Source organism: Acinonyx jubatus, chromosome C1 (assembly GCF_027475565.1).
Source record: "Acinonyx jubatus isolate Ajub_Pintada_27869175 chromosome C1, VMU_Ajub_asm_v1.0, whole genome shotgun sequence".
Lineage (NCBI taxonomy): Eukaryota > Metazoa > Chordata > Mammalia > Carnivora > Felidae > Acinonyx > Acinonyx jubatus.
The window spans coordinates 53,241-67,139 of record NC_069381.1 but is presented as its reverse complement, the minus strand read 5'-3'; the positions used below and the strand labels follow the sequence as shown (position 1 = coordinate 67,139).

Below are 13,899 nucleotides of genomic sequence, written 5' to 3'. Positions count from 1 at the left end.
TCGGCTCCGCGGCGGGGGCGGCGGCGCAGGGCCATGATTGACAGCCCGGCTCCCGGTGCTGCTCCCCGGTGGCCTGCGCCCCCTCCCCCGCGCAGGCCAGCCGAGCGGGCCCCAGGCAGGGCAGGGAAAGCAATTAAAAAGGAAGATTTTTAAATTATTAACATTTGGTGAATTATTCAGGCTCTCGGTGCCTGACTGCCCTGGGGGACAGTGCCTTGTGTAAGGAGAAGAAATCCTGCCCCCTTTCCCAGCACCCCTCACCCACCTCCAGCCAGAAAAGCCAAGCTAGCGGCAGCACCGTGGGCTGGGGTCTGCCAGGCCAAGGTGCAGCTGGTCAGGGTGCCAGATGGTGGGTGGGTGAGGTGTGTCCATGAGAGGCAGGAAGGACAGATGGACAGAGCACAGGGTGGGGAACCGGGTGGGGCAGGGTCCCGGCCTCCAGCTGGAGCTTCTCCTGAGCACCAGTGAGGTCCTGGTAGCCACATCCCAACTGCCGCCCATCCTGCCTTCTGGATGTCCTAGCCTGACTACTCCCCTCCTCTTGGCCCCTCCCACCTAGAGACCTAGGCTGACCCCCAGGTGAGGTGGCTAGCACAATCGCACACATGGCCCTGACAGCTGGAGTAGGAAGGACTACAGCATATAGACCTGGGGACAAAGAGAAGCTGCATGTACTGGAGAGAGGCAGGTGGGCCTGGTTCAGTCCCCACCTCCCACTCTCACCGGGGTTCACCTCAGACTCTGTTTTCTGTGTCTGTGAAATGACAACGTTTGCGTGTCACAAGTGAGGCATGGCTCTGCTAGACAGTCTGGGAGACCGTGGAGTATGCAGGTGGGGGATCCCCCCCATCTGCGCAGGCAAGTGGCTGCCTGGGCAGAAGGGGAGGAGAGTGACTCCTCATTGCCCACCTACAAGGGGCCTGTAGGGACCGAGGGGCCTACAGACCCACATCCAGACCCAGATTTGGTCTTAGCAGCCAAAGACCCCAGGGCCTCTTTTCACACTGAGCAGAGGCCTCCAGGGATAGTTAGAGCCTAGCACATGTGGGTAGACACTTGGTGGGGGATCGTGCCATGGGGAGGGGGCACATACCGTGGCTGGGGAGGCCCAGGTGGTAGAGACGCTGCGGGTCCTCAAAGGTGCCGGCCTCACTCAGGGCAGACACAAGCCGGCGGTAGTGATCCTCAGGGGCCATGCTGGGCCCTAGTTCTGGCAGCAACAGAGTCTCTGTGTTGGGAGGAGCATAAGGGAAAGGGATTCTCCTTCAGATGCCACCATGGGAGAGAAGCAGAACCTCCCCTCTTAGACCCTGCTGTGGGGCTGATTTTGCCGTGGCAGGGTCTGAGTTACCCCCTCCCTCCTCTGGGACCTGTCCCTCCACCTTGAAGTTGAGTTCCCACCTTGGGGTGGCTTGCTTCGTGCCTTCTTCTCCAGTGGGCACTCACCGCTGACGTGGGGGGTGCGGCCTGGCCTCTTGCCCAACAGGTCACCTGGGGGAGGGTAGAGTGAGCCCCGCCCTGTGTCTCAGGGCTTGGAGGGGATGGAGGCTGGGAAGGCCAGGGGCAGGGAGGGACCCAGCCCAGGCCTCGGTCCCTGCCAACCTCAGCTCAGAGCCTAGCACACGTGGGTAGGGGATCGTGCCATGGGGAGGCCCAGGTGGTAGAGATGCTGGGGAACCAAATCCATCATTGCTCAGGTGCCCTTGGATCCTGGCCAGGTCAAGGCCTTTCCCAGCCCAGGCTCCCAAAGGACATCTTGCCAGCCAAAGGATATCTTGCCAGGCTTTGGACAGGTCAAGGGACAGTTCTGATCCTGGGCTTTGGGGTATGTGTGTATGTGACAGGAGGTTTGTGGTAACAGCTCAGGTGGCAACTCAGGACCCCACAGGCACCCTGCTGCCCCTACCCAGTCAGATTAGTCTCCTGTACAAAGTAATGGCCCCTCCTGGTCATTCTGCTAAAGGGGAATGGAAGGCTTTGGTTTAGACCGGAAGCCACTTTACCTCCCCTATCCTCTACCTGCTCAGGGAAGTCCCTAGGCAGCAGGCCCCCAAGGCCACCTTGAAGCCTCCAAGGTCAGGCACACCTGCCACACCAACTCCTGGGTACCTCCACCAAGGCCACACCCCTCACTGCCCTCAGAAGGCCTGAGCCAGCACCCTGGCCTTTCCGGCCACACACCTGCCTACCTGCCTAGCTGGGCTCTGAGCTCCTGAGGGCACCCCTGAGCAGTCTCACCTGCTCTACACAGCCTGGCCATAGTAGTGGGGGGAGGGGCAGCCCCACTTCTCTCCCGAAGGCCTCTCTCAGGTCCTACATCTAAAACATACTCATCTGTCTCCCCAAGGCAGCCCCTTTCCATCCCAGGCCCTAATCCCTCCTTCCTGAGCTCAGGGCCTGGGGTGGGGGTCTCTGCTGAACAGCTCAGCAGATGCCCTGCTCTCCTGGGACCACCCCAGTGCTGGCCTCCAGGCCAGATCCTGTGCTCTGGCCCCCTCTCTGACCTGAGAGGCCGCCTGGGTGGGTGGGGTGAGGGGGCTACCCCCTCTGTGAACCAGGCCTGCCATGACACCTCAGCAAGGCAGGCTTCCCAGAAGCCTAATTCCCAGAGCCTAATTCCTTTCTCTTATTCCCTTAATCTGTCATTTTTATCAGGCCGGGGAAGTGCGGCAGCAGTGAGAGGCCGATCAATCTCCACTTTACAGCTGACAGAATGGTGCTAATAACTTATTGATCTCAGCCACCTCGCTGCCACTGGCCTGGGCTCGGCAGCCCAACCCCTGCCCTGGGAGACGAGGTCCTCACTGCTTGGTTGAAGGGTCCCCACCTCAGTGACCTGGCAGGACAGGTAGGGGGCACAACCAGCCTGAGGGCCAGCCCCCAACAGCCTTGGGGCCTCAGGGCAGGAGGGCCACAACATCCAGCTGTGCTGGGCCTGGAAGTGGCTTTGGGCTGGGTCCACACCCCATCCTGCATACACCCCTTCTGGGTTTAGCAAAGAACCCAGCACCCTCACTTCCCTGAGTTCTGTTTCCCATTTTCCACAGTGGAACCTCCCCTTCCCCTTTCTCTTGGGGGATGAAGGCTCCCCTCTGTCTGGGGGAGGTGCTGCTGGAGGCAGAAGGGCCCACAGTGAGACTCAGCCCTGTGACTACAGTAAGATCCCGCCCTGGAGATCTGGGGGCCCACCAGTCCCTGATGAGGGCCACACTCACTCATAGACCCACACACACAGTCGTAAGATGCCAGCATGGACCCCAGCTGAGCCCCTCACAGACCTCCGCGGCCCTTCCTGTCTAGGATCCAGGGAAGGACCAGGGCTGGGGTTGTGGGAATAAGATTGACGAGTGGCTCCCGGAGAAGCAAGAGGAGGTGATGGCAGGCAAATGTCTCCACCCAAGGGCCCACAGGCACAAGTGGAAGCCAATGGGGGACTGCAGCCCCGAGGAGAGGGCAAACTCTGACAAAACCTGGGCACAGCGCACACATGTGACACTCCATGCAGAGCACCTGTGACCCCTGACACGCTCGTACGCCCGTCTCAGCATAAAGTGAGAGTGAGGACACAGGTGTGTGGCATGGTGACACCCAGACACGGGGTGTGAGCTGGGTGCGGGGCCACGCGAAGGCCCCAGGCATGCAGCCCCAGCTGGGAGCAGGGCACGCATGCACACTCATGCTGTGTACCGTGGGGAGGTCTCCATGTGTACGGGCAGCATGGGGAGGGCCTGCTGGCTTAGAATATCTCAATCACTGTGTGGCTCCCGCAGCTCCGCCCGATCGATGGGGCAATTAGATTTTATCAGCTGCCTGCTCAGCCGCCTCCAACAAGGCTCCAGAAGCAGCCCCCTCACACCCACCCCACAAAGGCCTTCCCAGGCACAGGCACGCCTGGGGGCACTAATGGGGGATGACCGTCTTCTCCCCAGCCTTTCTGAGAGCTGTAGCCACTGCCGGAAACTTCCCTGCCCAGGGTCCGTAGGACTGCGAGGGGCCCCTGCCAGCTCCTCTTACCTCCCCTTTAGCCGAAGCTCAGCCATGCCCCATTCTCTGCAGCAAAGCCTTGTGGCCAAGTCCCCTCTGGCCTACTCCTCTGTTGGGGGGGGGGGCGCGGTGTCCCCCAGCTGCTCCCTCCTTCTGAGCTCCTGCTGCCCCCAGGAGCCGTCCCTCTGAGATGACCCCAGGAGCTTCTGAGCTAGCACTCTCCTGCCTCACCCCTGCAGAGATGCCCCCTCTCTTAGGTGACAGACCCCCTTCCTCCAGGCGCCTGTGCTCCATGGGGTCGGTGGGCACTTTCATGCATGTAGAGCATGTCCCTGCCCTCAAGTGAGCCATTCACGATGTGCATTTCTGAGCCTCTATGAGGCCTGCACATCCGTGACTGTCCTCCTGCTTCTGCTCCTATGGGAAGGGGATGGCAGTGGCCTTGGCCACTCCAAGCCCACCCCAGAAGCAGCCACGGTGGAGCCACTGCCTGTGCCTCCTGTCTGCCCAGCTGGCCGGGATTAACACAATTACCATCACATGGAGCCCCAGGGGACAGCCGGCCTTGCCACCTCCCGCCTCCGCTGGCCTCCCTGGCTGCCAGCCAAGGCTGCTGGGGGTGGCGGCATCCAGAGCTGCTGAGCAGAGACACTGGGAGGGTGGCAGGGCAGGCTGTCCCCGGGCTGAGCTGCAGTGGCCCTGGCAGCCCTGTTCTCTCCCCCCCCCCCCCCCCCCGCCCCCCAGCTCCTCACCTTCAGCTCCCAGGCCGATCTCCACACCACCTCTCTGGAATTCACAGCGGCTCTGATGCTCGGGCATAACGAGGTGGCGGCTACGATGGACGCTGGATATGAGGGTGGGCAGGTCACTGTCCTGGCTGTCGTGAAGCAAGACAGTGAGGGTGAGACCCCAAGAGGCCGTGTGCCCAGTGCTGGGTACAGCAAATGCCTGACCGAGCTCGAGTGTGGGCACGCATAGAGCCCGAGGACAACACAAAAGTGCAAGGCCTCCTACACACCTCTCTGTGGCCTGTGACAGCACACATGTGGGCATCCCCACGGCCGGTCCCAGGGGAAACATCTAGTGGGTGTGACCTATCCAGCCTCACCCAAGACCACTAGGACCTGCCAAGTGTCTACCTGGCACGGGACCTTACACTCAGGCCCCACCATGGTCCCCAGGGAGGGCGTGTACAGAGCTCAGGAGCCCAGCTCAGTTTTGCCATGCTCTCCCCAGAGTGACCAGAGCAATCACCAGGCGAGGGGGGGGGGGGGGGGGGCGGGGTCTGCTCATGAGAAGGTGCCCAGAGAGGACACACACTGTCATACATGCACATATCACTTATCTAGCACTTAACTACTGTGCTTCACTAAGGAAGTTGCACGCGCTCTTTCAACTAAAACTTGTAACCACCCACAGACCCTCAATTTCTTCAAATAAGGAAATCAAGATTCAGACCAAAGTCCTGCAGCCAATGAGGTGTGTGCACACACAGGGACACGTGTACACTCACCCAAAGGGCCTAAAGAGCATGCACCTACAGACACACACAGACACACAGACACACAGACATACAACATGAATTGGGAGCCTGGTCCTCCCGTGTGTTCAGGACACTCTGCTCTCCCCAAGGCTCCCAGCTAAGAGCCTCAGCCACCAGGCATGTGCGGGCCTGGAATAAGCATGCATTTAACTCTTTTGTTTCCTCATTTCTCTTCCTGCTAATTCAGCTCAATCCTACACCACAGAGTCCCAGAGAAAAGAAGGAGTGAGAAGATCTCAGTGCGACTGTGTGTGTAAATGGCCCCATTTGCTGTTGATGTTCTTGGCACAGGGAAGGGTCACCCACCATCTCACAGATACAGCCTAGAGCAACAGGAAGTCAAGACAGAACAGGAGAGCAGCAGGGAGGGCCCTTGGCGCCCCACCCTCCCCAGGACCGTTGTTCCCTGGCCCACCTGTACCAGAGCAGCCTCCCAGCTGGGCCCCTGCTAGAGGGCCTCCACGGAGTGACCTGGGAACCGACCCTAAACCTCATTAAGTAGCCCCCAGCCCCCCTGGCCTGGGCGGCTGGAGTAGGCTAATCCAGGCTAGCCCCTAAGCAGATCAGTTTCAGCCCCCGAAGACTCCAGGGCTGGGCTCTAGAGCCTTCTGGGAGACCCAGATGTGGGTTCTCTCCCCACCCCCACCGCCTCTCCCAGGAGGAGAGAAGGGCCCCCCCTACGCAAACAGGAGTGCAGGGGGGGTGGGAGTAAGTACTTTACGGGATTAATTGGCAGCAATTGTCATCCCTCCATCATCCTCCTCAATGCGAAGGTGTTGAGGAGGGAACTGCTGTCCTCAGCACTAGGGAGGGGCTGAGGGGTGTCTAGAGACACCTCCGAGTTCTCCCCTGAGGGGATCCAATTCTGGTGTCCCCAGGGCTCCTATAGGAAGCGAACCAACTACCCGCAGACCGGATAGGTGAGGAAGGAGCCCATCAGTTTGTTCCCCATGCACAGGGTATGGGGAAAAGCCTGGCCCAGACCCGAACCCTACCTGCAGGACGTCTCTCGGAAGGAGATGTTCACGTCCCAGTGGGTGTGGACTCTGCAAGGAGAGAAGCAGAGGGTCAAAGTGGCCTCTCGGACCTAGCACGTGAACAGCAGGGCATGGGTATGGCATAGCCCTCATCTGCCCCAGAGCGCTGGCCCCAAGGGAACTGGGCTGGCTCAGCTTTGTCTCCTGTGCCGTCTGGTACCAGCTCAACCAGCCGGTGGCTGACATCAGGATAGAAGCATGGGGTGGGAGCCAGTTCCTGGTCTCACGGAACAAAGAAACTGGGAAGGACGGAATCGAGGCTGCCATACCTCTGCCTCTTGGTGCAGTGAACCCAGAAGAGCCGCCACGTTGTGCAGAGGGGCCAGGGCAGCCTAAGGCTTCTTGTGCCCAGCAGCCATATGACTGAACCCAAACTGCTTGTTGTTAGAGCTGCTTCGGCCAGGCTGGAACCAGGGCACGGAGCAAGCCCCCAGACTGCCGCTAGCACCAACGGTTCAGTGTCAGCCCTGGGTCCCAGGTGCTACCAGTCTGCCTCTTGAAAGGGAGCACCGCGCCCCGTAGGTAGGAGGGATGCCCGAACAACAGTACGACAGTCAAGTAAGGAAACGGCTCTGCCCTGTGCCTGTGTCCTCACCCACAGCAGTGCTCCCAGAAAGACCCTCGGGCTGAAGGAGGGTGGCCGGAAGCCTGTGTGGGCGTGTCAACTTAGCCAACGGGGGTATGGGGGCTGGGAAGTGGGGGTGTTGGGGGTTTGGGAGGGTTATTTGGGGGTAGGAGAAATTGGAACATGTCAAAAGACTAGGCGAGAAGAGACAAGGCCTCGAGACTCTGGGGATGTGTGACATGTGCTGGATGGACAGACAGACAGATGGAGGGATGAAGAGGTGAGTGGACAGAGGGAGGTGCCTCTGCCAGGAGGGGAGAGGGTGGGAAGTCAGGAATAGTGGCCCTCAAGGCTGGAAGGGACAGTGAGAAGCCAGGGGAGTCGCTGCTTGCCAAGGAGAATGAGCACGAGCGTTTTAGGGGCTGCTCAGCCTCCTCCTCTCTGCCTGGCTGTGGTGGCGCCAGGCCATCCCTTCCTGGGTCTCCCTGACTGCCCTCCTCCTAGAGCCGCTGGCCCAGCCTCCTTCCTCCCCCCCGCACAGAACCATGTCGGCCCCTCCCTCCGGGTGGGTTCTCACTACGGTCCTGTGGCATGGAGGGGTTCAGGCTATTTCAGCTTCGGCAGATACCAAGACAAGAAAATCCAAACTTGGGCCCTGTCCTGAGGTCCAAGGGCCCTCACCCTGGCCTGGCTCTCAGCTGCCTGGAGGCCCCAGTCTTGATGTCCCTCCCTCACCACCACAGCCAGAGCCCATGTGCCCTCCCCACCTGGTCATCGGTAAAAATACCTTCTCTTCATGATACGGACATGTGGGGTGTCCTCCTGCTTCAAGCCTGGCCGCTGCCCATAGGCGGGGCCGTTCCCATCGCTGTCACCGTCACTGGCCGAGAAGCTGGTGGTCAGCTCCTTCTTTAGGACCCGCGCAGTGGGGAGGGCAACCGTCCTCTTGTCTGCCAGCCGCCCCCGGTTCTGGGAAGGGAGGGAGCAGAGGAAGGTTAGGCTAAATCAGGACCCTCAGCCTCCTGGGCAGCTTGCACCCCAGGCCCAACCTTCGGGCAGGGCCCGGGTGACAGAAGCCCTCACAGCAACCACTAAGATCAAATAGGGACCATCAAAGGCCCTGCTAAGGTGCTTCTAGCCTGCAGTGCAGGCCCCAGGGTCCACATGAGCCCCGGTGGCTACAGGCGAAGACAGGAGCAGAGAGCTGAGGCCTGGGTCAGGGACCCCTCCACAGACCACCTTCCTTGCTCCATGCCACCCTGGAGGGGGGTGAGGCGAAGGGCTGTGGGCCCTGGCCAGGCTGCTCATGACACATGCCTTGTCCAGACTCCATAGTCCAGCCTCGCTCCCTCCACAGGCGATCAGCCTGAGTGCGGGGATGTCCACCTGGAGGCCAGCCCCGGCTTTCCTGGCGCCAGGGAGCCCCAAGAGGCCGTGAGAGCCCCCACAACAGAGGTCTGTGTTCTGCCACTTGTTCAATGTGCCGTTACCACTGTCTGCATGTGTTTGCCGGACAATCCCACACGGCTCCTGTGTGAACCCCCAACCGATGCCAGGTCCTTTTTCTGTTCTGCTAGTGCCATGCCAGGTTCAGTTCAAGGGCAGTGTGAAGCCTGAGTCTGGGGCCTGAGCCTGCTGACCCCTTGCAAACTGCAGTCCTGGGGTTCGCAGGTCACCTGGTGGGGAGGCCTTACCAGCCCAGACCCTTTGACCCAGCCTCTGGGGGCCCAGCCTCTCCCCTGCCCCTCTCGGGGCCCAGCCTCTGGGTCAGAAACAGAGATTCAGTATCTCTCACAATACCTACTTCTCCCCACCCTGCACCCATGTTGTGAGTATGTGGATGCATGTGTGTGCCGTATGCTGGGAGATCAGAGCAGGAGGCATTTGCACAGACGTGGAGGCCAGTCCGCACTGAGCTTGTCCACGCTCAGAGCATGCTCACACACCAGTGGGACAGGCAAGGTCCCTATATACCACCGCTCCCTCCAGTGTCTTTAGGTCCTGCCGCCCCAGTGGAAGAAAAAAGTTATCGATTATTTTCTGGTGGGCAGGAAGCTTTTTCTTATTTAATAACAGGTTGCTATTTCCGGGAGGTGGCAGGGATCTTGGGATTATCTAATTCTCTCTCGTCCTTTCAGTTACTGAGGCCTCCTCAGACACCCTCTTCCCTGTTGCCAGGACAATGCCACCATACCCGGGGGCCCGAGGAGGAAGGTGTGAAGGAGGGTCTTGTCTCACCAGTGTCATCCTGGACCTAATGGACAGCTGTGCAGCCACCACAGTAGTCCTGTCCTCCAGAGTAAGGGTCCGTCTCTTCAGACCCAGCCCACTCAAGCTCCAGATTTGGGCAGTGGTGCCGAGAGCCAGGGAGCCCTGGTCTTCTCCCCCTCCTCAACTGGGTCTGGGGACCACAATTAGCCCCATCCCCAGACTCCAGGAGCCAGGCTCCATAAGCCAGCCCTTATGAATCTGTTTGGGACACCCTCATGTTCCTCTCTGCAACACACGGGACAGCATTGGGGTGGGTGGGGCAATGGAGTCTGAGGGTAGGCCTGAAAGATGAAAGGGCCTGCTTTGTGGCCCCTTCTGAGACCCTGGCCTTGGCCCTGTGCTCTATTGGAAATAGCAGAGAGTGGGTGAGGCTGTAGGTGTGACCGCCTGTCTGGTCCCCGTGCCTCTCTGTGCCCGCTAGTGGGCTCCAGGGGGAAGTGTTTTCAACAGCCCCTGGCCTGTCTGAAGTGTGCACTGCTGGGAAGTCCCCTCAGCCCTGCCCTTCTCTATCCTATTGTAGCCCAAGCACCTGGACCTCCTCTCCTTTCTGCTTTAGTTAAACTATTCTCTCGAGAAGAAAAGGAAATGCATTTCCCTCTGCTTCTCATCTGTAAGACAAGGGAGAGGAGAGGGAAATGACAGCAGTAAGACTGCCACCTGGGACGGAGCCTGACCAGCTGTGCTGGCCTGGAGTGGCTCCTGTGAAGGGGAACTGAGGAAGAGGGACCAGGGCCCCAGCCAAGGACAGAGAACATACGTGCCTCCCAGGCACACCCAAGACCTCAACCTGTGCTCGGCAGCACAGATTTGAAAGCTGGGTGCCCAGCCTCTGCCCCTCGCCAAGCACTGGCCCCTCAGAGTGCAAGCGTGGGTACATGAAAGCCAGCTTGCATGGCTGCACGATCCCTGCGCCACATGCACACCCACATTCTGCCCCTGGAGTATCTGTGACTCTGAAGTGTGTACGTACCTTTGGGCCTGGCTGTGGGGGGGTGTAGAGCAAGACAGTCTCTATGTGGCTAAGGTGGATGCTAGAAAGACAAGGAAGTCTGTGGAGCTCCTTCCTAAGGGTGAGGTACAGCGATAGGCTTGGGAGGGACCAGGTTCAGGAGAGGCAGGCCCAGGTCTGAGGCATCCCTCCTGTAGGGCAGTGACCTGAGAGCCCCAGACAAGTAGGCAGTTCTAGGCTGGGCCTCATCCCTGTCTCACCTACCCACCCACCCTGCCCCCAATCCAAGCAGTGTCCTGGGGAAACTGATACTGGGCTCAGGCCACCTGTACTCCACACTCTTGGGAGAGATCTCTGGAAGAGCGGGTTGGGAGAGGCGGGTCCCCTCCCACCCAAGGAGAAACTCCAGGCCAGCCTGGAAGGTGCCCAGAGGACTCTTCTCCAGTACCAGCTCCTTGGAAAGGTGCATATGTGGGGAAGGAACTCAGTCTCTTGCCCCAGGCAGGAACCGTGGTGGTGGGCAGGAGGCCGGCTGCCTGTGCAACAGACTCTGGCGATAAGCCCGTGTCAGGCACGTGATTGGGATAGGTACACAGGGGAGGCGTGGCTGTATCCCCCTTCCCCTGTCCAATCTGTGCGTCTGATCTGGTGTCTGTCTTCACAGGGGTGTCTGTGGCTTCCCAGCTCACCCAGCTTAGCTACCTCCGGGGTCCACAAGGAAACCAAGATGTCCCTTTCTCCTTCCTACCTCTAGTCCAAAGCAAAGAAGCCGAAGGTGGGTGTCTTGGGTCCTCTCTCACCACCTCCTGTGAGAGGGTGCTGCCGATGGTGCCAGGAACAGCGGCATAACCCTAACTGCCACCAAGAGCCAGGGCCCTAAGTGGCTCTCCCCCAGAAGCTCAAAACTGGTTCCTCTCAAGAGACAATTTCCTCTTCAGATCAACCCTCCAACTACTGCTGCCTGGAGGACATGTGACATGGAAGACAGTGCTTCAGGGGCAGGCACAGCACCCCGATCTCTGCTGCTCTGCTAGGCCAATGAGGGGGTCGTATATGTCTGCGCTGGGTTGGGGACCCCACATCAGCCTCCAACCCCAGTTCTTGATACTAAAGGCCCACACTGCTCAGATTCTGCCCCTAATTGGGTTGTATCTTCAGACTCTCCTGGACATCCAGAGCCTTGCCCAGCAGGGGTCTAGCTCTTGGCATCCCAGAGACACATGTTAGTCACAGCTAAGCTGTGACCACCCCAGAATGCACATCCAGGCCAGCCAACACTGTTACATCCCAGAACAAGTTTTACCCTGGGACCAGCCTCTCTCCCAACCTGGGCCAGCTGACACAGTGGGACCCCCCCCCCCAAACATGTGACAGGGCAGGATCCCCAGGCCACAGCTGGATGACATGTCCAGGGAGGACACCTTCACACCCTGTCCCCAGGACCTCGGGAGAAGCAGCTCCAAGGCTCCCCAAGGAGTGGCTCCAAGATAGGCGTGATCAGGTCCTGCATCCAAAGGGGAGAGGGCTCCCCCAGGATTCCCACCCAAAGCAAAGTCTCCCCTGTTTGCTCTTCAGGGGCTCCCTCCTGCACACTGGCACGGACTCTGGATCCCAGAAAACAGGCACAAGCTCTGCAGGGGAGAAACAAGATCCCAAAGCCCCAACTTTTCTCCCACATCTCACCACTGGGGAGGATATTCGACAGCCTGGACAGTCGCAGATCGGAGGGTGCACCTGCAGAATCCCCTTGGACATAAGCGTCTTCAGACTTTTTCCTGTGAGGAGGGCCGAGGCAGAACCGGTGAGAGAGCAGGGCTGGGCACAGGTAGAGTCGACGCACGCAGGAACGCTTTCGGGGCGCAGTAAACTGCGAGGCCCGCTCCCCCTCCCGGCACGTGTGTGAACAACCACCTCAGTCCAACTTCCGAACCCACCCCCAGGCCCTGCCGCCCACCCCACCCTCGCGGAAGCCACGGGGATCTGCAGAGCTCAGAAACTCTAGTTCCCGGCGAGCGCCCTCCCCTGACCAAAAGCCGCCTCCTCCCCGCCCCCTGCGTCCCCCCTCCCGCGCTCTAACCCTCTCCAAGCCTGTCTGCGGGGACTGGGAACCGGGCCCAGGAAGGTCGATCCAGCGCGCAGGTGAACGGCGCCGCCAGGACCCGGGACTGCGCGTGACCCCGCAGCGGGAAGAGGGCAGCCACAGCTGAGCCGCGAACCCCAAAGCCCAGCCCGACCGGGTCCCTAACTTTCTAACGACCCCCGACCCCCGCGCCTGGCGCTCGCCGCGCCTCCCCTGCTTGCCTGCTCAGGCGCCCGCACCTCGCGCCCTCCGAGCCAGACTCCTGAATTCTCCAAGCAGGCTGCTACCAGCCCCGCTGCCTTTCCAGCTCCGCGCGCGCCCCCGCCCCGACGCGCGCCCCCGCGCCCCCCACCTGCCTGCGCCACCCACACACCTTCCCCTTCCCTCCACCAAGTCCCACCCGCAGCCCGGCCGCATGTGTGTCCCTCGACTCCCGCCGGATCCTGGGGGCTCACCGACCAGGGAGGGAAGTGTGTCCCGCCCAGCCGGTCTCCCGCAATTTCCCGAGTTCCCGTAAACTTCCCCTGAGCCACAATGCCCAGGAATCCCGCAAAGACCTTCCGAGTGGGAGGAGGGGCCGGCGTGCGTGCAGTTGGGAGCCCAGAGCACCGCGGCCCAAGCTGGGGTGACGGTGGAAGCCGAGGGAGCTCTGCCTCGGTCCACCAAGGCGACCGTGCTGCGGAGGTGGGGGGGGGGGGGAGGGGGCGGGGGGGGGGGTTGGGAGGGCTGGCGGGGGAGTGTCTCTGCTGCAGCCCCGGAGCCGCAGCGCCCTCTCTGGGCGGAGACGGAGTCTCCCAGGTAGCAGAATGAGGGGGTCCCGACCCAGGGGTCCTCGGGGAGCGTAGAGGAGGGACGGTGGCGGCCGCACCTTTGTGGCGGATGCTGCGCTTCCAGTCCTTGGCCGTCTCCCGGCCGCTGACGAACTGGAACTCGTTGGGTGTGAGCCACTCCCCGCGGTGGCGGATGGACGGACCTTTGCTGCCCTGGCAGAGTTTGCGCACGTAAAGTAGCGCGCGGTTGGCGCCGCACTCCACCTCGATGCACGGCTCGCCGTTGTCGAGCAGCGGCTGGAAATCCGGTGCTGCGGCCGCAGTGGCAGAGAAGCGCTCGAGGGCCAGGGGGTCCCGGGGCAGGTGGAGGTACGGGGCGGCCTCGTGTAGGCTCAGGTAGGCGCGCGGCGAGCGGAGTGACGGAGCCAACAGCGCCTCGTAGCCGGCGGTCGCGGCGGGTAGCGAGGCGGCCGGGGGCAGGGCGGCCGAAGCTGGCAGTGGTGTCAGGTAGCCTGGGAGCGGCGGCAGTGGTAGTGCGGCCAGGGTCGGACGGAAGGCGGCCAGAGCCAGGGCCAGGTCCTCGCGGCCTGGGAGCTCCTTCTTGACCGCCGGCATGGCGGGCCGGTGGCCCTGCAGCCCGGCTCTCCGCCGCCGGCGCAACTTGCTTGGGCCCGGGCTGGAGTTGGAGCTCGAGGGCCGG

General features: G+C 61.2%; 1 protein-coding gene across 5 annotated transcripts in view; it reads right to left on the bottom strand.

Annotated features, from left to right (window-relative positions):
• SAMD11 (sterile alpha motif domain containing 11) overlaps window positions 1-13,899 on the bottom strand; it is a 19,903-nt gene extending 6,004 nt beyond the window's left edge. For 3 of the 5 annotated variants that reach the window (XM_027055289.2, XM_027055293.2, XM_027055295.2), the window contains exons 1-7: window positions 13,298-13,899; window positions 12,033-12,124; window positions 7,917-8,098; window positions 6,523-6,573; window positions 4,737-4,861; window positions 1,402-1,491; window positions 1,094-1,228 (exon numbers count right to left, since the gene is read on the bottom strand). In XM_027055289.2, the coding sequence (XP_026911090.2) occupies window positions 1,094-1,228; window positions 1,402-1,491; window positions 4,737-4,861; window positions 6,523-6,573; window positions 7,917-8,098; window positions 12,033-12,124; window positions 13,298-13,814 (1,192 nt within the window). In that variant the 5' untranslated portion in view covers window positions 13,815-13,899. Of the gene's footprint in view, window positions 1-1,093; window positions 1,229-1,401; window positions 1,492-4,736; window positions 4,862-6,522; window positions 6,574-7,916; window positions 8,099-12,032; window positions 12,125-12,884; window positions 13,098-13,297 lie in introns of those variants that run through there. The other 2 variants (XM_027055296.2, XM_027055297.2) reach the window with 2 other exon arrangements.